This window comes from Pelecanus crispus, chromosome 11, assembly GCF_030463565.1.
Source record: "Pelecanus crispus isolate bPelCri1 chromosome 11, bPelCri1.pri, whole genome shotgun sequence".
In the NCBI taxonomy this organism is placed as follows: domain Eukaryota; kingdom Metazoa; phylum Chordata; class Aves; order Pelecaniformes; family Pelecanidae; genus Pelecanus; species Pelecanus crispus.
This window is the reverse complement of record NC_134653.1, coordinates 11,731,452-11,754,696: the sequence shown is the minus strand read 5'-3', so window position 1 is coordinate 11,754,696 and position 23,245 is coordinate 11,731,452. Positions and strand designations below refer to the sequence as shown.

The 23,245-nt window shown below is 38.7% G+C and overlaps 1 protein-coding gene across 1 annotated transcript in view; it reads left to right on the top strand.

Moving 5' to 3' along the window:
• Positions 1-23,245, top strand: part of CPPED1 (calcineurin like phosphoesterase domain containing 1) — a 50,621-nt gene that overhangs the window by 5,009 nt on the left and 22,367 nt on the right. Inside the window, exon 2 of the mRNA XM_075719186.1 lies at positions 6,353-6,571. Coding sequence (XP_075575301.1) covers positions 6,353-6,571 — 219 coding nt within the window. The remainder of the gene's footprint in view (positions 1-6,352; positions 6,572-23,245) is intronic.

The window sequence follows — 23,245 nt, the reverse complement described above, 5'->3', positions numbered from 1 at the left end:
ATTTTTTCTTGCTTTCACATGAGTGTTGGATCTTTATCCACTCTTTATCTTTATCTTGGCACATTATGATTACTGTTCTAGAGCTCTTCAGTAATATTTTTGAGCACTGATCAGAACTGCTTCCCAGCTAGCATATTCCATTCCCAATACTGTCTCCAACTCTCATATGAATTAGGCAAATTTTTACGTGGGTTTTGAGCAACTTTCTGTGACTTCACCTTGTCATTATGCAAGCCACCCCCCTTCACACCTACAGTCTTGGGCTGTAAAGTTTCTGTAATGAGTTTACATGTTAAATTTGGGGGTGGGCATAAAGGCATGACTAGAGTTTTAGCATTCTGTAGCCCTCAGTACAAATAAACTGTAGCTGAGGGGGCATTTCCTACCTTGATAGTTATCTAAGAAGTTTAGAAGTATATCTTTTAAAAATAGTAGCACTGCCTAATTTATTTGAGAAACTGTATTCTGTCAGTGTTTCTACTGACATTATCCCTGTAGTTTAGGCTCACTGTACATCATTTCTACAATAATTACTCTTTTAAAGGGTTTTATTTTCTCTCTGAAAAAATGTATTTTGAGACCTGTTTTGATTTTTTGTTTTTTTCCCCGATGCATAAAATTGCACCTTCCGTAATAGGTTGCCTTGGCCATTCAGCAGAACCCTCAATAGTCATCTTTGGTAGTCTCTCAGGTAGACATGGAAAATACAGCTGAAAGGAATGCATATGTCATTAGATTGAAATCTTTTGTATGTGGACAAACAGACAATAACAATGGTGGTTTTGAAGCCATAATAATTGATAATGTTTCAATATTAAACAAGGAATTATTAAGGATTTAGTGCAAGTCTTTTATTGTTTTCATTCCTCTCAGTCCTGGAATAGCTTGAAAAACAATTCCTTTACAGGTGAACAGCAAAAAAAAAGTTGCAAGGAAAAAGTTTTTGCCTTTTGTATTGTTTATGATGTATAAATACTGCCTTCACTTAAAAGCTTCCATTTTCCTTCCTGCCTATAGCTTCTTTAGAAAACCAAGGTTGTGTTTCTTGTCCAATTTTACCTAGAAAAAGAGTCACAGGCACACTTCGTAGGCAGAGACAGCTCAGGGCAGGGAACCAGGTACCTATTTCTGCTATTTGGTGATCTTTCAGAGAAGTGAAATTAATTCCCCTGGCAAACCCAACATGAGAATGAGGGTATTTTTTCTATTTATTACCGTCCACGGTATACTGAGCAAGCACTAGGCATGTGTCCATGACCATTCTCCTCTGATACAATAGTGTCAATAGAGACACTATGGACAGGAGTAACTTTTCGTAACTAATTCATTTTTACGAAATGCTGTAGAGTGGAGAGGAAGAAGATGACCAATGTACTGTTGAAACCGACCAATATACTTTTAAAAAAATCCCACCAGGGAAGTACTGGAAATCTCACCAGTACTGTGCAGCTGTCGGAGGCCAGCTTGCAGTGGTTTATATGAGCAATCTCTATATATGCGTTTGTGATCCTTGGAGAGGGGGGAATAAAAGGGAGGAGAAATTAGGAAAAGCAAAAGGGGAAGAAATGAAGGTATGGCAGGATATTAGCTATTGTCCTCTAGAAATGGGGAGCTTTGACTTAAGTCTCACTTAGGTCCTTCAAGTGTCTTTTTGTGTGCAATCACAACACATGGCTGAGGTTCTCTCTTGTGAATTGTTGCTGACTACTTTGGCCCTTCACAGAATTAATCCTTAGATAAAATTAGAAGCTGGCACCATTTTTCAGCCTATACTACTAAAAATACATTGCATTGATCCTCTCTCTGTACTTTGGCATGCATGGGAGCAGAATAAGAGTGGGAAGCTATCGAAACTGAGGCATACCAACATGTTCTGAAGTTGGACTTCTTCCGTGGCAATCAGCTGTGCAGCTCTTAAGGAGGCCTGGGAACAAAATGAATTTGGAATAGGAGTTTTGTGTGGCTCTGTGTGTAAGAGCAGCTCCACAGGCATTATTTGTCCTTCAGAAATGGAAACGGTATGTACATCAGTCATCTGAGAAATCTGCTGTCTTTTGTCTGGCATTTGCGTTTTCTTATTGCTGTAGTAATTTCAGAAAGTTGCAAACAGCCTCTGCGCCTATAGGGATGAAGAGCTAATTTGCAGGTGTTCTCAGCTCTGCTCAATATTGCGATGCAAGGGAGAAGGCAGAAAAACCTGTTTATTAATTGAATCCTAATCTTCTATTGCTTTAGCTAGCATGCACTTTCTCTAATACAACTACATAGCTCATCTAAAGGCTTGAAAATTGAAACTCCTAGCAAGAAGGATGCCTTTTGATGTCATTCCCATAAAAGTCGTTGCTTGCTACGTTTGAAGGGAAGAAAGCAACTGTACGTGTTGTTTAATTGAAACCTTATGGAGTAACATCTAGGACCTGGATCATGACTAGATGATCACTGCAAAAACAGCTGTTCCCCCTCCCACCACTTGTGGCCAATGCTGTTTGTTACTAACCCTCTGCCAGACTCTGGCATTCCCCTAGCATAGCAACAGAATGATTTGTCTGAGCACCCTTTTTATGATTTGATGCAAAGTCAAAAAAACATGGTTCAAACAGTTTTTGTGATGCGTGACTTACTGCATAAGCAGACGAGGTTCATTTGCATGGCCTACAGTATCTGTTCTGCTTGAGGGTGCTAACAAGCAGCTGGTGAGGGAGAGAGGTACGGTACAGAAGTTCTGTTAATCATTATTTGAACATAGTCCATTGATAAATCATTTAATTGTTAGGCAAAAGACTTTGGGATCCATCTATGGTAGTGGAAGATGCTTTTACATTCTGTTTCTCATCGCTACCCTCAACGTACTGGTCTGTTGAAAGAGCACTCGTGCAGGCGTGCTCCTGGAGTTTTAAGTAAAATTAGCCAAATTGCACTAGTTGCAACTTTAAACTTTAGCTGGGCTGATGTTATGCCTTGCACAGATAAAGAAAAACTTCCGTGAACTCTGCAGACAGACCAGTGAGGGCAATTAAAAGTTATTTCCTGGATGAGCTGAACTCCGAACAGGCTTAAGAGTTGGTGGAGGTGCAAGTTTGCGCTGGTGGTGTTGTACCAATACAACTCTATTCATGATATTCTGCTTTTATTTATAGTACTTTGTAGTAATTGAAACACGTTCCTGATAAACAAAAACTTAAGTTGTAAGTTTAAACTGAGTGTCCATATATTATTTTGTTTCATAGGGAACAAAATCAGTAAGTACCAAACTAAGTAAGTACCACTTGATAAGCAGTAAGCTAATGGAATTTGGTTTAAGTACTAGGTTTATTTGTTTTTAAATAGGGTTTCTAGTTGGAGTGATCAAATACAAACGTAGAAAACATTTATTCAAACATACTGATATTTTTTGTAACTATTTGATAAATTGTCAAATACCACAAAAATAGCTGTTGACTGAATTATTTGGCTAAGATCAGTTAATTAAACTGACATTTTGAGTAAGTGTTATTTATGTAGCCCCGATTCCTGGATCTTTTCTGTTGTCCCTGCTTCGCTTTCTTCGTTTTATCTTTTTCTTTCCTACAGGAGAATATTGCATATACCTCTGCGTCATTTTCAGTTCCTTTCTCTTTTCACCTCTTATCTCTTTCCTTTTCTCCCCACTCTTCCTCACCTCCACCCCTGCATCTTATGTTTCTCCTTTCTTCTGCCACATCTTGATTCTGTCTGTGTACTGAACTCTTTTCAAATTCATCTTGCCAGCGTCTCTCTCTCTGCCTCACATGACCGTCACTCACCCACTCAAACCAGAGCATCTGTGCACAGTCTTGGAAACATTCAGGTACTTAAAACCTAGAGAGCTACTGTGTTGACATGAATATAAGGCAGGAAAAAGCCATATCCATGAAGCATATATTAGAATAGCCCCTGGTCTGGCCTTGCAACCTGTTTTGCATCAGCTCTGCATGCTCCCTGACTGTGCGTTGTCTGCTTGCCAGGCTTCTCTCTGCTCAAGCATTATTTGTGAAGCTCCTTGTTACCTGGGACCTGGCCCAGTCCCGCTGCCCGTGCCAGCAGCCTGCCTGACAGCTACCTGGCCTGCTGCAGGTGCTCCAGCTGCCTTTGGCCACCAGACGCCATCCCTGGGGCTCTGGAAAGGAAAACACAGTATGTCCGTAATTGAAACACAGTCTTTTAAAACAAAGACTAGCTGTCTTCTCTAAGTTTCTATTTCCTGTAAAAATAAGCAGGTAAATGTCTGTATGTTTTACGTAGGGTACTATGGTAAAAATTACTGGCTTCAGATTAATCGATACCAAACAAGTAGATTTTACCCAGCATTGATTGTCAATACCGTCTACCGAGTTGCTGGAAAATGGACAGGTGTTAAAAATCCTGCCGCATTGTTCAAAGACTTGAGCTTTTTTCCCATTTAATGAGTTTGAGGATTGTGCCACTCCTCCAAAACAAGTTCCTGGTTCAGACTTTTCCTTTTTTCAGTTTTATTTTGTATAGGTCATAAAGGATTTCTGATGCAAGCTTCCTTAACTGTTTTTTCTATAGCTTTCCCCTTATAAAAACTATGTTGATTTCTCTGCACAAACAATGCCTTTGATGCAGCACGTAAGCTGTTTTTTATGGCAGTCATATTTTGCCATGCAAGATGCAAAATAAAAACCTAAATTACTTCGTGTCATTCAGCTGGTTCCATAAGGCTTCTATTGCAAACTCACGGATAGATGGATCATTTCACGTCTCTGAATAAGTGATGTAATTGGAAAAGTTAATTTCATTTCAGAATTAAAAGCTAACAAATGGCTGAAAGTTTTTATCTATAAAATATGCAGTTATTATTTAGAACAAGTCAATGCTGGTATGAATTAACAGACAATGTTAACAGACTATAAATAATTTTGTTTAGAAATTAAATGTCACTTTAACTAAAATGTAGAAGCTTGCATTTGGCAAAATGATCTGATGCCATAGCAACAGATGACAATTACAAGCAGCTTTCGGGAGTTGCCCACATTCCTTCTCCCCTACCCCAGCCTATCCATATCCATGGTGCAAGGGATGAATTCTGACCTCTGTTTTCTAACCTTCCTTGAAAGAAACATACCCTCCAGTTCTAGATCACTTGAAAGAAAACCAAAAGTAAATCCATGTGGTGGACATCCTACTTGCTTATGTACTGTTATTGGAAGATTAGTTTTGCCTCAAACTGTCTTTCAGATCAGACTGACATAATATGGAGGTATATTTCTGGATTATATTTTAATTTGAAATAATTTTCTGTATCTTTTTTGTTAGATTAAACTATAGAATAATGTAGTCAGTGAGTTTTTAACTGTTTAAGTGCTGTTTAAAAAAAACCCCAATAACACTAAATGTATTAAGCCAAATACTGCTGTCAAAACTGAAATATTCAGGTTGCAAATGAATGCCTTTAGACAGCTGGAGAAACCACAGTGTACTCACGTTTGTACTTTAATTCCAACTTGAGACATGAGTCTAGGAAACAAGGTACTCATTTTTGTTTTTAATTTGTAGCCAACTGTTGCTTTATTTGCCCAGTGTTGAGATTTTTTTTTTTCTTAATGTGCTTGGAGTCATATGTATCATGCTTCTTTTGTGGTACTTGTTATTACAGTATCAGAGAAACAAGTGTACAAGAAAATTGTAGCAGTACAAATTCTGTTGTACCCTCTGTCTGTACTGACTCTACCAATGGAAATTTGTTTCTGAGTTCTCACCTTTTTATCATAGGTCTCAGGAGCTATTGTGTCAGTTCTAAATTAGGATTTTCATTATTGCTGCTAATTCTGATGTTGCTGGATTTTGTGTTTGCTGACCTTGGTCCTGTTGAGTGGCTTCTAACTCCAAAGAATGTGCTACATCCAACTTCTCTCTAAAAGTATAAGAACAAAGAGCATTTAACTCCTTAATAATTTAAGGACAAGTCTACTGGAACCATAAAATGTGAAATGTGTTGTGTATGTTTTAACTTGTTAATGAAAGAAGCAATAATTGGCGCCTTAAAAGAATCAACTGAAATCTAATGTTACACACTTGTGCTATGTTGTAGTCTTGTAATTTCCAGCACTATTTGCTGAATTCTTCACAGACTTTTCCGCTAATCAGTCTGTAATTACCATGTGGTATAATTAGATTAATATACTTTCATTTATTGCAGCTAACCATTAGAGGAAAATTTTGTGCTTCTGCCTTTATATTTGTCCTATAAAAATGACTACAGAATTCTGTACTTTCATTAAAGCGGCGTCAACTTACTTAGGTGAAGAGCAGTATCTTTATAAGTTTCTGTAGTGCTTAACTTTTTTTTTTCCCCCCTCTTTCTTCTTCTTAGATGATGAGTACCAATGGAAGGGGCCCTTCTACTTCATCCAAGGAGCAGATCCTCAGTTTGGACTGATGAAAGCTTGGGCAGTTGGAGACACTAACAATGGAGATGATGAATGGGGAGAAGAAATCAAATTAGCAGAACAAGCAGTGCAGGCCATTAACAAACTAATCCCTAAACCCAAGTTCTTTGTGTTGTGCGGAGACCTCATCCATGGAATGCCAGGTAGAGCAATTAAAAGTGTAGAATGGGGATTGTAACTCCATTTTCTTTATACTTCAGATTGGCAACAAGGCTAATTTAATTTCCTTGACTTCATAATAGTCCTTCATAGGATTTGGTATGCTGCTGTTTTGGTGTTTGGGGAAAAAAGTGTGCTTTGTAGATGATTCTTGAGACGTTACTCTGATTTCTTCATCTGACTTCCTGTATCATTCATTTTAGGGGTATACTTTTCTTAGTTAGTTGCTTTTTCTTTCAGTGAGCCTGAGGAAATTTTCTTTGAAATAAATGTCCTAAGAAGACACATTAAAATTCTTTCTTCTAAACAAATTGCTTTGAGAAGACAAAAAAGGGACTCTAGCCATTGGGGAAGAACAATGCCAAGAAAAGAACAAGAAAAAGCTACAGCTTTTTGAGTACCTAAAGTGGGTGAAGTTCAGAGAATTCTCTGGCTTTCTAATGCTCAATAAATTCAACTGCTTCAATATTTAAACTCTTAAAATGCTAAAAGTCAGCAAATTCACGTTTTAGCATTCTGTCCTGTTGCTGTGGGACTTGGGGATCAGTGTGTTTCTGTGTACAGTCAGAGGAAGAACAACAGACCATCTAGAAAGGTGGGTTACAAAGTTTGACAGTTGTAACTTTAAAACAGATTTTCTATTTTAAGAAGATAAATACTCTTCTTGGAAGTGAATGGAGAAGTGATGTTACCAGTTGACAAGTGGTCTCAAAAGCAGATCTAAGCACAGTGTCTTACATTTCTTAGCCTTGATAAGAAGCAGAGCTGCAGACAGCCTTAGCTATGTAGCTGACAGCACAACAATCCACCCAAGTGAGCTTGCAAATAGAGTCCTGTGTGCTTTATGCTGCGCTTTGCTTTGCACTCCACTTGCACCTGAAGTGGTGCTTCCCACCTCTTGTTTGCACAGGAAGGTTCTGAGCATGTTAGAGACCTTTCACTAATTCCTTCAGTGTCCCGCAAAGTGGATTTTAAAACTTTAGCTGTCAAATTGACAAGTCAAATTGATTGACATCATTTATACACTACAGACTTTCTTTTGACCGGAGCACAATTTTAGTGATAGAGTGGGAAAGTGTAAAAACCAACAGATTTAAGCTTGATAGAATCTACTGTGTAAAAACTCAGTATCTTGATCATAATGTAAAGTCTGGCATTTTACAGTTGTTTTATTGGTTTATGTTCTTCCATTAATTTTGGAAGTATAGGTTTGACCCAGAATCATAAAATAATCTCTTCCTAAGATAATCTCTTCCTAAGAATCATCTGGCCTTCCTATAGCAGAGTTTTAACAAGTATTTTCATGAGGACTTTTAATTTGTGTAAGTGTTCCAGATATTTTATCTTCAGTATCCCTTGTTAAGAGGAAGAAAATTCAGGACAAATAATAGGTGTTCTATATCCTATTGAAAAGGATCTTTCACTCACAAATTTAAATAATCCAGGAAGCTAAGTTAATTTCATTTTACCTGGATATTGCTCAAAGGCTCATAAAACAATGCAGACTTCCGAGTCCTTTTGTCTATAACGTTATTCTAAGGCTTTTCTGTTGATAGAGAATAAGTGCCAACTACAGAGAGCCAGCAGTCTTCTGACTTCTACTGGATACTGGCTAGATACAATAAGTAACAGTCTTGTGTGTGGCAGGTTTTATGTTTTTTTCTAGAAATGGATCTCTCTAGTCATTATTATCCCTTTTACTCAAGTATGTCTCAGACTTCCCTAATATTTTAAATACAAACTTGTCAGGGTTTTGTAAAACATTACCATATATTCATTTTGCTGACAAACATGTAAAAGAAACTGAACAGATTGTACTGCTGAGATCACTCACATTGTGTGATGTATGTGCTGTGCATTGTATAAATATTTGAAGCTGTCTAGTGCAATTTCCAAGAAACTGCAAGAAAGAGCAGTTCATTACTTGATGATCTTAAGGGTCTTTTCCAGCCTAAATGTTTCTGTGACTACCTCACTTGAACCACTATATTTTAATTCATCTAGTAATTTCTTGTTGATTGAAATTATGTTCTTTAATACTTTGTAAGCCTGTGTTATCATGTAGTTATATAAAATAGTTAAGGAAATGTACTACTAAAAGGAATTTTAGAATATTCAACTGGAACAATTATTTCATTACTGCCTTTGTATTTATACAGGTGGCTTGCTGTGCCGTGAGTTGGTAAATATATAAGTACAATTTAAAAATTAAATTGTACATATAAGTACAATTTTACATTCAGCCATTTGTCTTTGTCTAAACTGATGACAGAGATAAAAGTGAATCGCTCTACAGTGCAGATACCTGTGGATTAGCACTCTCTGGCTAGTTGCCTAGAAGGGCAGGGAGATGTGTGATACAGCAAGGGAGACAGAAATGCAGAGTCAGAAAAATACTTCACAGAACATAAATCTAAATCTGTGTGTTTAAAAGAATTTGAAAAAACACTTCAGTTTAAACTGTATGAATGTGTATTTTGGAAGTGAAATAATAAGTTTTTCAAAGGATTTTTTTCCTACCTTTTCCTCTCACTTACTTAGCTTCTGGAATAGAAGCTCCTTTAAAACACAAAAAAAGTTAAAGAAACTTAAAGAAAAGATATTTTAAAGCAAGATAACTCACATCCTCTTATAAAAATGTCTTCTCAAGATACTTATTGACAATTTCTTTGGTTTGGCTTGTTAATAGCTGTTACTGTATGAGACGTTGCAGGAGCCAAGATGTTGGCCTTATAAGAACCTATTTGCTGCATATTCTTTTATCAAAATAGAAATCCTCTGATGTTAGAAATGAAAACTTTCCACATTCCTTGCAGTGAAAGTTTTTGGAAAACTTGGAAGTACTGCAGTCATATTCTCAAGTTTTCTGCCACATTCCATGCTAAACTCTAGGGATTGAGGTGACTTCCTTCTCAAGGAGGAATGAATTCTTAAATTTCTTCTCTTATGTGGGTATGTGTTTGAACTGCTGGTGTGTTTCTGCACTCAGATAAAAAGCAGGAGCCATTACATTCCACTGTTTCTCTCCATTAATTCCAGCACTAATACTGTGCTTGAGATTTCATACTTTACATAATCCATTTAAACAATTCTAACTTAAAGTGAAGACACAATGAGATAAAAAGCTGTCAGCAACTGATTAAACTCTTAAAAAATTTTAGAAATAGTTCCATTTCAAAATTATAAGAGTAATACTGAAATTTGCCAGCACTTTCATTATTTGTTACAACAAAAATTTGAAATTGTAAGAAGTCTTTCGGCAATACTACATTAATGAAAAAGAGCAAACAGAGAATCTAAGAATTTTTATAGCCAATAGCTTTTAAGACAATTTGAACATATAAATGTTTGCAGAATTGAAGACCAGTAGTAATATTTCTTTTCCTGGAGTAATTTAAGTATTTTCTCTGTTCTAGCCAAAGATGTTTAGACCTACGTAATGCATGTCTGTGGTAGAATGGTACTGCAATCATTTCATACTTCTCCACTGAGGAGTCTCTCCAAGAATAATTGCTGTGTCAATTCCCTTATCAAGTTAGTTCAGTAAAATGAAGGATTAAAAATTCATTTTTTCAGTAGGCAAAAATCAAAAATGACATGAGACAAGACATTGATTTAAGTTTAACAGTTGTGAATTTGGCTTGTACATGTATCTTATTTAATGTCTCAAATTGCCTTTTAAATCGTGTGTGTATATCAGCTATATTAAAACCAAAAACATCAGCATTAATGAAGGTGTATCATAGTTACTATGGCAGCATGGCTATTGAAGAAAGCTATGATCATCTGAAGTTCAGCTATATTATATGATTCATTGGCCAATGCATATCAAGTTCTTTGGATTATACTGCTTTACAATCAATGTCTGTCAATAAAAAGGGGGGGACACACCCAGATCTTCCTCTCTTCTCTTAATATGTTTTATCGTGGAGTACTAAGTGTAAGGTTTATGATGACTGTTTTAAAGCATGCACTGTAGCCATTTAGCTGAAGCAATGTTGAAGCCTTTTGCAAGGAACTCCAAGAAATCTCAGAATTCCAGCAGCTAGAAGTGATGAACAGAATCCTGATCAGCTGGGAAGCAATCAGGCACAGCACTTGGAATCCATTACAGATGTCATTAGAGCAACGAAGTAATCAGCACCAGAATCTTGGTATTTAGCAGCTGATTAAAAGTAGTTTGTACTCTGAATATTATTTTCAGAAGTTTTTCTTGATTACATAATCAAGAGTAGGATATCTATTCCTGGTAACGCTAATATTGTGGTACATAATCAAGAATTTTAAGCAATACCTTATAGTGCAACTGTGGTACTGAAAACAATTTCTATAAACTCGATACTTACACCTAGGTACACCATGATAACGAAAGACTTACTTCTGAAGACATTTGTGTGCGTTCAGTTAGTGTATCATAACTATAGTATGGCAAAAATGGTAATCTGCAAAATGCAAAACATTGTTGATTGGATAATGTGTTTGTTTCACTGTATTTTTTTTAAAACTCTGGAAATTTATTTCTAAAAGTGTTTATTCTCATATCAAGTTGGAACCTTCTGTTTTGTTTTATTACAACTTCCCATATTGTTCCATTAACCAATACCCTTTGAGCCCAACAGTCCAGCCAGTTTTTCACCCATCTAGTTCTCCACTCACCTAGCCTGCAACATCCTAACTCCGCAACCTTTTGATGATTATAAGAGGTTCCCCACGGTGACATCAGCTGGCTCTCTCAGGATGCATCCCATCAGGTCCCACAGACTTGCTTGGGTTGCAATTTTTCAGGAGATACTTGGCTGAATCCTCTTCCACTACCGTTATTTCCCCTGCTCCTTTACATCTGGGAGAACATTTCAGTGAAGACAGGCAAAAGCAGCACTCAGCATCTGTCACTTGTCATTGCCTCACTCAGCAGTGGGCCTGTATTTTCTTATTTATTTATTATTTTATTGCTAAAGTAGTAGGCTTTTGCTGCCTGTCATGCCCCTTGCTAGCTTCAGCCCCTAGTGAGCTTTTGTTTTCCTGACACCAGCCCTGCATGCCCAGGTACTTTTTCAATACTCTTCCTTTCAAGTCCATCTTTGCTTCCATCTCCCGTTTATGTCCTTTTTCCATTGGTACTCGGGCATGAGTTCCCCATTTAGCCAAGTCATTCTCCTGATAGTCTACTGCTTCTCCGCCCCCCCAGTATCAGGAAGGACCATTCTTGTGTTAGGAGAAGCATGCCTTTAAAGATGCCTCAGCGCTCTCAAACTGTTTTGCCTTTCAGAGCTGCCTCCCACAGGATCCTATATACCAGTTCCCTAAATAAGCCAGTCTGCTGTCCTGAGGCCCCAGATCTGCTATCCTTCCTTACTCCCCTCAGCATCCACTCTGGTGGCTGCTACTGCTAAGGCTGCTGGGGATTAACACATCCCCTAGCACTTCAGTGTTTGTGAGTAGCAGGGCTGGGAGAGTGGACCCTGGGTGGCCCGTCTGTGTCAAGATGTTGTCCCAGACTCCCTCCTGGATTGCTGTCAGCAGATGTCAGGGAGGTTAGTCTCCCGTAAGAGCCAGGATCTGTAATCTGGAGACTTTTTTGAGTTGCTTATAGAAGACTTAACCCGCTTCTTTGGCCCTGTTGGGTGGTCTGTAGCAAAAACCCCACTCTTAGTGGCTGACCTCTCCTCTGATCCTGACTCACAAGCTCAACAAACCTGGTGTCGATTCCATAGAATAGCTCCCTCCATACATTGAAGGCTGTCGTGGTTTAACCCCAGCTGGCAACCAAGCCCCACACAGCCGCTCGCCCACTCCCCCCCAGTGGGATGGGGGAGCAAATTGGAAGGGTAAAAGTGAGAAAACTCATGGGTTGAGATAAAGACAGTTTAATAAGTAAAGCAAAAGCTGCGCACACAAGCAGAGCAAAACGCGGAATTCATTCACTACTTCCCATCGGCAGGCAGGTGTTCAGCCATCTCCAGGAGCGCAGGGCTCCATCATGTGTAACGATTACTTGGCAAGACAAATGCCATCACTCCAAACATTCCCTCCTTCCTTCTTCTTCCCCCAGCTTTATGTGCTGAGCATGACATCATACGGTCTGGGATATCCCTTGGGTCAGCTGGGGTCAGCTGTCCCAGCCGTGTCCCCTCCCAGCTTCTTGTGCACCCCCAGCTGCTCGCTGGTGGGCTGGGGTGAGAGGCAGAAACGGCCTTGGCTCTGTGCAAGCACTGCTCAGCAGTAACTAAAACATCCCTGTGTTATCAGCACTGTTTCCAGCACAAATCCAGAATAGCGCTCTACTAGCTACTAAGAAGAAAATTAACTCCATCCCAGCCAAAAACAGCACAGGGCAAACTGCCCTGCCCTCTTTCTTGCCTGTCTTTCCTCTTTCAGTTTAACACAAAGTATTGTGCTTCCTTCTTCATCCCATACCTCAAGTGTAGATTGGTGTCCAGGAAACAGCTTCTGCATTTCGAAGCCTTTTATTCCAACAGCAGAGAATTCAGCTGTTTGCAGCCAAGGTCACCCTGCTGAAGCCATGGAGAAACACGGATTGTGAAGCTGAGAATCCAGCAGCTATTTTTTTGTGGCTGAATTCCTTTGGAGAAAATTGTTTAAACTGCATTTTTTTTTAATGATACTACTGCTGTCAATAATTTGATAGACATCAGTTCTAGCCAGCAAAGTCCTTTATGTGATGTAGCTTTAGACCAGGTGTTTAATTATTTGTCATTAATTGCTCTGCTTACATGGGTGAAAGAACAAGTAAGACAGCAAGTCTCCTGCAAACTTTACTTAGCTCTGACTGTAATAAAACGTAGCTGTTTAGAGACTAAATGAAACGAGACTTGTCTAATAATGTGTACAATCAAAAAAACTGATAGAACTTGATGAAGCTTGATCTGTTAGCAGTGTGATAATGGATCAGTGAGCAAGTAATGTTTATGCTTGCAGTTTTAGATTCATTTGTGTGTATATGTTAATTAGAAGAAATCAAAATCACTAGAATTGGGTATTATGGTACTTCAAGTACACTGTGAATACTTCTACTGATTCTTTTAGTTAAGTGAAGGCATAATCTCTAATATACACGTTTTCTGCCCAGGTCGTTCAGTGCTACATAATCTGGCATCAGTTTTTTCAGTCAATTAAGTCCAAGTGGTGAAATTTTTCTTTTTTTGCTCTTCTACCTTTGTTTTATATTATTAAATTGTTTAATTAAAGGCTTTCTAACTGTTATTTATAACACATTTCTGAAACATTTAATTCTGGTAAAGGAACATTGAGCTCTGCTAAGGTGCGTGGAAGTGGCACCTGACAGGTGAGAGCTGTGAGTGTTGTGCTCTACTTCAGAATTCCTTTGTTTTGCTGAGAGGTGGGGAGGAGGAGGAGGATGCCCGCAGCACTTGCATCTGCTATTTCAAAGGTCTTTTCTCTGAAAGATCCACCTTTTATTTAATATCCATTTGCAAAGAACAAATCAATCTAGACAGCTGTGTAAGTGATGGCAGGAGACTAAGCCATTGTATTTGAAATAGACTGAATTCCAATACAAGAATTCTGTTGCCTGCTCTTCTGACATGCCTAGTGAATTAATTATGATGGTACTTCTTCCTTTTTAATTAATATGCTTATACTTTCATTTCTCTCATTAGCTTCAGAAGCAGTTGTCCATCTTGCTTTCTAGTTTGATCACAAGAAGATAAGCAGTTGTGCTTTCTTATTCATTCCCAAGGTCTGGTCTTGTGGGGCTTTTTTTGCATAGATGTTTATTCATTCTATAGCTGATAAAAATATTTAAGTGGTCTTACTCATTTCAGACACTCTTAGTAATTTTTTTTTTTAAAACTTACCTTTCTGGAATTACTTGTGCTGCATTCCCCCTCCTCTAAGGCACAGGCTGTGGGGAGGGAGGGAAGCTTTTGTTTGCTGGAGTTAGAGCTGCTTTGTGCCATTTTGGACCTCAGCAGTGGCAAATTGGTGCACCTGGTTCCAGGGGGGTTGTTGCACAGAAAAGAACAAACGTCATTTAATGCATTGTGTCTAACTGATATACACTGTTCTTACAGCGGCTTTTCCTTCTGTCTGAGAATATTGGGAATACTTGCAGTCTTTCCAAGATACTCAGTATTATTTCAAGTGGTTGCAATGCTGTAGTAAAGGGGTCTGTGAGGAAGGGCAGTAGCTTTGTAGAGTGTGTATGATTGCAATAAGAGTTTTGTATCCAGCCTAAAGACAAGGTCTCATTAACTTTTTCTGTTCTATTATTAAAAACATTTCCTTAACAGTAGACAGCTTTGCCATATACATTTAGTAGTTGTCTGCCCAGTAGAATAAGCATTGTCTTTGTTTCCATGTGCCAATATATATATTTTTGCACGTGTTCTTCCATTCACGTATATGCAGAAATACATTTCAAATCTTTAAGTATTATGAATATGGTACACTGAGTGAAAATGGTATAAACTGATTTTTTTTTTTCCCCAGACACAAACTAGTTACACCTTGTTGTGGCTTAGCCCCAGTCAGCAACCAACCACCACACAACCGCTCGCTCACCCTCCCCTGCAGTGGGATGGGGGAGAGTATCGGAAGGTCAAAAGTAAGAAAACTTGTGGGTTGAGATAAGAACAGTTTAATAATTGAAATAAAATAATAATAACAATAATAGTAATAATAATAGTAAAAATTGTAATGAAAAGGAGAATAACGAGAGAGAGAGGAACAAAACCCAGGAAAAACAAGTGTTGCAACTGCTCACCACCCACCAACCGATACCCAGCCAGTCCCTGAGCAGCAATCACTGCCCCCCGGCCATCTCCCCCCAGTTATATACTGAGCATGACATCACATGGTATGGAATAGCCCTTTGGGCAGTTTGGGTCAGCTGGCCTGGCTGTGCCCCCTCCCAGCTTCTTGTGCACCTGGCAGAGCATGGGAAGCTGAGAAAGTCCTTGACTAGCATAAGCACTACTTAGCAACAACTAAAACCTCAGTGTGTTATCAACATTCTTCTCATCCTAAATCCAAACCACAGCACTATGCCAGCTACTAGGAAGGAAAATAACTCTATCCCAGCCAAAACCAGAACACACCTTAATGAACAGAAGGTGGTTGGAGAGAATTAAACTGAAGCTGTTGAGTTTAAACAAAGCTGTCCTAGTGTGCGTGGTACAACAGAAGAAAACATAAGGAATTGTTACCAACCATGACATTGCATGGAAATGTGTGCAGGGGGATGTGAACTAGTCCAGTATCAAAAATTTAACTGTGTTCTTCAACAAAACAATTGTACAATGTTTAAAATTATTTGTCTACAGAGGCTATTAGTGGGTAGACCCAGCTTCTCAACTTAATTTTGTCCAACTTTTTGGATAGTTGGATAGTTTTTGTTTAACCCACCAATGCCAACCAAAGCCTGGATGGTTTTCTGTGGGAGGGTAACAACATGGAGTTGGTCAGAATATTGGTATCTTAAAGCATGATGAAATGTACATGCTTTTATAAATGTCTCTTTTGTAAACAGAACAAGTTAAAACATCTGTTGAAGTGTTTCAGTCAGTTTTACAGAGCTACAGTCATATTTGATAACGTTTTCTTACTGCTCCTTGGTGTGCTTGCTGTCTGTGTCTCTCACTCTCTCTGTTGGGCAGTAGTTGGATTGTAAGATCTTCCAGGATTGTGTCTGCTACGTATCTTCATGTTTTTACTGTGCCATCTAATGTATGTTTCAGGCTGTGAGCACAAAAAAGTGCCAGAAGAACTTCCAGAGAGAACGCAGGGGCACACCTATGGAACTGGACAGGGTTAGGCTGCAGCTAAAGGAGATTGTTAGAATCTGAATGTCTAAATTACAGTTGAGGCCGCTACATTTTTTTTCCCATATCTGTCTGTAAAATTTAAATGTGCTAAAAAGAATAGCAGTGTAGCAACAACTGCTGTTTAATCCAACAGAGATCCACGTGCTGAGGCAACATAGAAGATACATAGTCTTATATTTGTAATACAACTTTAGGGTCTCAACAGCAGGGAACAACTGTCTGCTGGTCTTGATGGAGAAAGTGAATTGTGACGTGCACCAATCTTCTGCAGAGAGATGGTACCTACAGGCAGTTTTCCATAGTCTGTTCCATGGGTGCATTACAACCATTACAGGTGTAAATTGGCTGGTATCAATTTAAAACCCATGGCAAACCCCTAATCCTTTGGGAATGCCATTTCATACTTTTCTGTTGCTCAAGACCTCCCAAATTTTTAAAGAGGATGTTAATTATCCTGGGCAATTATATAATGATCACATAGAGCTGTGAATGCCATTGTTGCCCAGGAGCACAGTCAGAAGAATATTGTCATTACTACCCACGTGCTTTGGGCTGACTTTGCAATGCCGCAGTCCTGGCCTGTTGGGCTTGTCGTCAGCTTGTTACAGAAACTTGCGGTGCGAACTGGAGCTTGGGGCCAGGTGTGTGGTGTTACTGTGAACAGTTTAAACATAGGGTGACAGGAAAGGCCTTGACAATAGAGACACAAGCTGAAAACAGAGGTCCCCAAACTATAAGCAGCTCATTGATGGTCTGTTACTGGTCACTGAGGCAGTGCAGACTTGAGAGCTGGAAAAAGGCTGCTTTAAGCGTAACGGGCAGAAAAATGCAGGCAAGTAGCAGGGCAGGGCACGTGCTGCAGCTGGGGAAAGCAGTGCCTTTGAGCGCCGTGCTATGTGTAGTGGTGAAAAGGTTTGGATTGTCTAGAAAGTCTGGTATCCTGCAAAAAGACAAGATCATGAATTTGGAAGGGAATTGTCACTGTTAGAGAATCACTGTGAGACTGCTGGAGATGCAAGTGCACTGCCTGCTTCAGCATCCCTCCCTCTCTTCCCCCCACCCCCCACCCCCCCTTGCCTGCTCGCTCTCTCTGCTTCAGGAATGCTGGGTCCCTGCCTGCCCGGCTGGGATGTGTGGCTGTCTCGCTCTCTGCTTGCTGCTTCCAGGGACCCCGACTCTTCTGGGACCTTCTCACCTGCCAGGCAACTCCCCGTGGCTGCATACAGTGCTCTGTGTGTGTATGCATCTCTGGTACATGTTTTTTCCCCCACATGTTCTTTCCCTTGCAGAAAGGGTGGTCAAGCATTGGAACAGGCTGCCCAGAGAGGTGGTGGAGTCACCATCCCTGGAAGCGTTCAAAAAACGGGTAGATGTGGCACTTGGGGACATGGTTTAGTCTAGTCTACCCTTGATTGGTTTAGTGTGGACTTGGTAGTGTAGGTTATGGTTGGACTGGATGATCTTAAAGGTCTTTTCCAACCCAAACGATTCTATGATTCTATGATTCAAATTCTGCACGTTTTGCTAACACTCTAGCTCCTCCATAACACCTCAGTAAATCATATCAGCTCGATTCAACTAATTACAGTTTTGGGCACCACTATGTGCTTTATGTGAAAAGCAAAACTGCTGGCTATGTGTCTCCTCAAAATTATGTACCCTATCTGTCTTCCATGCAAACAGTGTTTTTTCGTATAATAATGCAGGCGATTATATGCACCAAGATTTTTAAAAGCAGCTGCCAAATATTGGGATTCTGAGTTCATATTTAGGCAGCAATTAAGGGACATGATTTTCAAATCAGCACTTCTCCATTTGACTTCTGCTTGACAATTTGGTGATCAGGATACAAGATGAGCTGGGCATGCTGGCTTTTGTACAATCAGTACCTCTTATAAGCTCTGACACATACACTGTAGAGACTGAAGTTATTTACGTTCAGAATAGACAGCTCCAGAGCTGAGGAACATCAGAGCTGATGGTTCTGGTGTCCAGACAGCGGCATGGCTTTATTTCTGTTCATAATCACTGTAACATTTGAAGGCATCCTCTCTCCTGAGAGAATTACTAACTGAATTATCTTGAGCCTCTTTCCCATGCCCACATTTGATGTGCAACTGCCACAGTCCAGAATATTTCTGTCTCTTGTTTCTGTTAAATATTGAGTGCCTTAATATGACTTCCTCCCAAAGTGTATTTTTTATAGATACTAAATCTTAAAGCATAGGCTGCACCATATAAATACAAACACCTGCCTTATGGGTTAACTCTAAGAAAACTCTTTAACTTGTTCAGTTTTCTAAATCAAGGGGAAAGCACATACCGTAGCAAATGTTCCTACTCAAAGAGTTATTGTTTAGAACGTATTGTGAATGTTCTAAATTCTCTTACTTAAAAAATAGCCTTGGGTTTGACCAGGAAAGGTCAGTGAATACTTGGTTTCAGTAAGAGCTGAAGTTGGTACCTTCCAGAGAGTCCTACTTGTCTTTGTTCCTACGCTAGAAAGGAACATTGAGGTAATATTGAGTTTCAGAACTCTTATTGTATTTGATAAAGTCCACAGTCATTTGCATGAGTATGTTCTTTCTTCTTAGGAAATATTTCACAGTGTTAACGTACAAACTTGCAAATTTGCAGTTGTTTTGCAGTCGATTCATCCTGATGTCCTTTCTAGGAGGCAGGCTGCTGTGCTTGTGCTTTATTACATCAGATATGAACTAGCTTGTTCACATTTCAATAACTGAGTTGTTGGGAGATTTGGAGATTTGCTGCTAGTGGGTTTTGCACACAAGATGTGATATGAATGTAATGCTGAAATCTGCATGCAAATGCACAAGCTGCCATTTATACATTTGTGAACTGAATAAATTACAGAGAAATGTCAGGGCCCATACAAGTTCTTAATGTTATATCCAGCTAATTAGTAAGACATTCTACAAAGGAAAAGAATGCCTGATAATGCTTAATATCTTTCTGAAAAAGTGATTTTACCACAGTAAATCTGGCTGTGAACTGCTTTTATTATTGCTTTTAAAATAGCGTTAAATAACCCATTTTGCTAAAACAAAGGAACATTAATTTAAAAAAAAAAAGTTGCCAGATAAAATTAAGCTGCTCTGCTAGTCCTTAAGTGAAGCATGTATATAGGGAGATATTTTGTAAAGTTCTAATTTTCTTTAAAAAATTCTCTTTCTCATCTAGAAAGCAAGAGCATGAATGCTGATGTTTGATTTGTCGTATAACAAGCATATGAGCAGGTTAAAAAATGGTGTCTTAAAATATCATTCCAGCTTTAAAAATTACTTTTAAGCAGGTCACCTTTGCTATATTTGCTCTTTTTTGCCATTTGAACTGGCTGCTTTGTTTACTAACAAAAGCAAGCTTGTGTAGTTTTTTTAACTCCCATCAGCCTGGCACAGCTGGGGAGGAGGCAGCTGTATTCTACTGTCACAATGCGGTTTCAGCAAAATTGTCAGCTAAATCCCAATTCCTGAATCATTGTCAGTGGACATTTATAATAGAGCACAAAGTAGAAAAAGCTCGTATTGACTTTTTAAGTGCGAGGTAGCAGCAGCGGCTTTGAAATGTTTGTGCTGAATCAGGCTATAGGTAAAAATTTTATTTGTTGAATACAAGGTAATTTTTTTATACATATGTCACTGACTGATGAATGGGGCTTTTTTGGTACTATCACCTGAAATAACAGGAGCAGTGTTTAAGTTTGACCTAATTTCCTGGCAATAAGGTAGCTTAATCTAAATAAACTCACTGCATCCATTTCTTTTGCTGTTGCAACCTATCAAAAACTTTGATATGTTCAGTAGGATGGAACCCAAGCCAAAAGTATTCTTGGGTATTTTCTTCTCCAAACTCTTGTGCTAATGTTAACTAATAATGTCTGAGAATTTGGGTAAGTAGCGCATTATTTGTCAAACATCTAATAATACCTATTTTGAGAAATGTCACTATGGTTGCATAAATAAACATTTTATAGGAATTATCTGATTCTAGTAAAACCTAATGGAGCATTCAAAGCCTCCAAACTGCTTAGTGTGAAATTTAATTTGCTTTAATCAGCCCAAAAATAAGAAGCATGAGAGATTCTCCATGCATGTTCAACAGTACATTGCAGTCTCATATTGCAGGAAAACCACTGGGCCATCAGAAGCAAGTATTTAATCTTCAGCAAGTACATACTTATTAGTATTTTAGACCATAATCTCTAGTCCAGTCCACAGTTGAACTAAGGAATCCTGTTGACAGTAACTATATATGAAAATCTTTGAGATGTAATGAATTGTACAATTGTCTCAAATAATATACTTTTATGATACAAGTATCAGTACAAGTACTAGATTATATATATATAAAAAAATAAATATATATGGAGGCATAGTTAGATTTTTCTCCATGTTCTAGTAAAAACTTAATCTCTGAAAGTCCGGTTATAATTTCCTTTCTTGCTTCTTTCTCAGCCCAGAAAGTTTTAGTTTAGCTTATCATATTCTCAGCTTTAGCAATTCAGCTCCTGTCTATGAACATTTGAAAATGTATACATGGAGCAGACATCCACAGTGAGTTATTTATTTGGCATATTGTACCATAAATATATCTCTGTGTTAGAATCTTTGTTGCGTCATTTGTTTTCTTGGAATTGGATTTGCTATTTGTAAGGAGTAACTTGCACAAAGTCAGTGCTTTAGATTACGCAGGTACTATCAGACGGGGTGATTAGAACTGTCTTTTCAGTTTAAAAGAGTTTGCTTTTTAAAAGACACATTTCCAGGCTTTTCCATCCCTCTGAGTTGTAAAGGATTTTCTTCTTCTTCCTTGGAAGTCAGTGGCAGAAGATCTAGCCCACATAATTTTGACCCAGTTAATTAAGCTGAACCAAGTCTTTTCCAAAGTGCCAACTCTTACATAGTCAGTGGAGGGTAACATGGTTTTAATGGGTAGGAATTGGGCTGGAGCATCCAGTTCCTGTCTGTGGCTCTGAGCAGGCTGCATTACCACTCTGACCATGGCGCATCGCCTGTTTGTATTGTAAGCTCTTCTCTGAATACCCCGTAGCCAACATGAGTGTGGAACAGAGACACAAACTGGCGAAAGATGATTGGGGCTAAGACGTATTCTAAGGAATTCCAAGTGGTTTGTCTGAACCATTGACTCTGGCTGATATTAACTGCCTGTTCATTCTGCACTTGTTCTGATGGCAAAGATGTCTTTGTAAGGGTAGACAGTGCCTTAGACTTCAGGAAGAGCACATGTATTTTTAAGTAATTATACCCGCTTATTGCAGGCGTTTCTCAGTTTAACAGTAAGGACATTTCATCGGACTTAAGGGACTAGTGTTTCAGAGAGTTGTTAGTTGTGCTGTAACTGCTTAATATGGAACTGTAAATATGATGAAGGCCTCAAAAAGCTGTAAAGTTCTCACAGGTAGTCATCTGAAGAAAGTGTGAAAGATTAAAATCTTGCTCTGTCTCTTAAAAAAGAACAGTTATTGGAAACAAGACTTTCGTACCCTCAGCTTGTTTTTATTAAGTTTGTTGTCGTAACTCCTGCAAGACTGTGGTATTTTTTCCTGCTTGTGATGATTTCATCAGAAGAACATACCCAATTGTGATGGCCTATGCTTGATGTGACAGCTCTGCACAGCTAGGAGATGAGTAAGGATAAGAAGAGTAGAGTTGTGCTTAAGTGAAGCATAATACTTATTTTCACAGCAGAAGGTGGAACACTAAATGCCACGAATTAGGTTAAGTGGGCACCTGTGTGGCTGGCACTCAGAAAAATGTCGGCATTTGCAGTCATTATAGTTAATGTCACGCACTGAAACTCTAGGAGCAGTTGATCCCCTAATAGGCTTCCTCATTCGCTTTTGGGGTTTTGTCATTCCTTTAATGTAATAATTGTTAATTATTAGGTAAAACTGGAGTTAAATTTTCTTCTTGTTTCAATGCTCAAAGTTATAAAATAAATTTAATTTGTGTTTTCATGCAGGGAAATTCTTTAGTGTTTCTAATGTACTGAAAAAATCATTCGCTTACAGCTGTAGACAAATGAGTATTTCAGTTCCTGCTTTTCAGTGGAACTAATGAGATGAGGTTCTTCATAAGTTAGACTGAGTAGTCAGTTTGTCCAGTAGTCATATTTGCATTATTTTTTAACTGTGTAATAATTTTTTTTGCATATCATAAAATTGTTTTCAGGCTCTTTGAATATTAGAAATATCTATGTCTAAAGAAGAGAGAGGAGACATTTTAGCTATTACAGCACATACTAAGCCAGAAAATGAGTCAAAATAAGTCAGAACATGACCATACTGGGTTTATTAAAATCAATCAGCTTATTCTTGCATGTAATCATCTGGAATGACGCAGTGTATTGCATGACTTCATTATGGCAGATGCTAGAGGGGAAACTTTAAGTTTAAAACAAGAAACAATGAAGAGTACAGACTACCAAGAGCACCAGTAAGCCTGAACTGGGTGGCCTGATAGATCTCTTCTTTCTATGCCAGTGCCCTGTCTATTATCACATTTTTGTAGCATCCTAGGAAAAATGAATGTGAAGCAGAGAGCAAGGTGGTTTTTTTCTAACTGTTCATGGACAACGAGAGAATCATTACTTTTATGGGATGGTAACATGTAAACAAATGAGAAGAGCGTAAGAGTTTGGCCATGACAGTAAAGAGGAGTCACTGGTATTGATGAGATGGGGAAGGTTAGGAAAGAAGGCAGCACGGTGAGGAACGGTGTCAGAGCTTTGGGGTGGGAAAGCTCCATCTGCATCAGTGCTCTGAAGGGATGCTGGGTTGCATTTGCAAAGGTTAGAGAAAACTGTGTATCA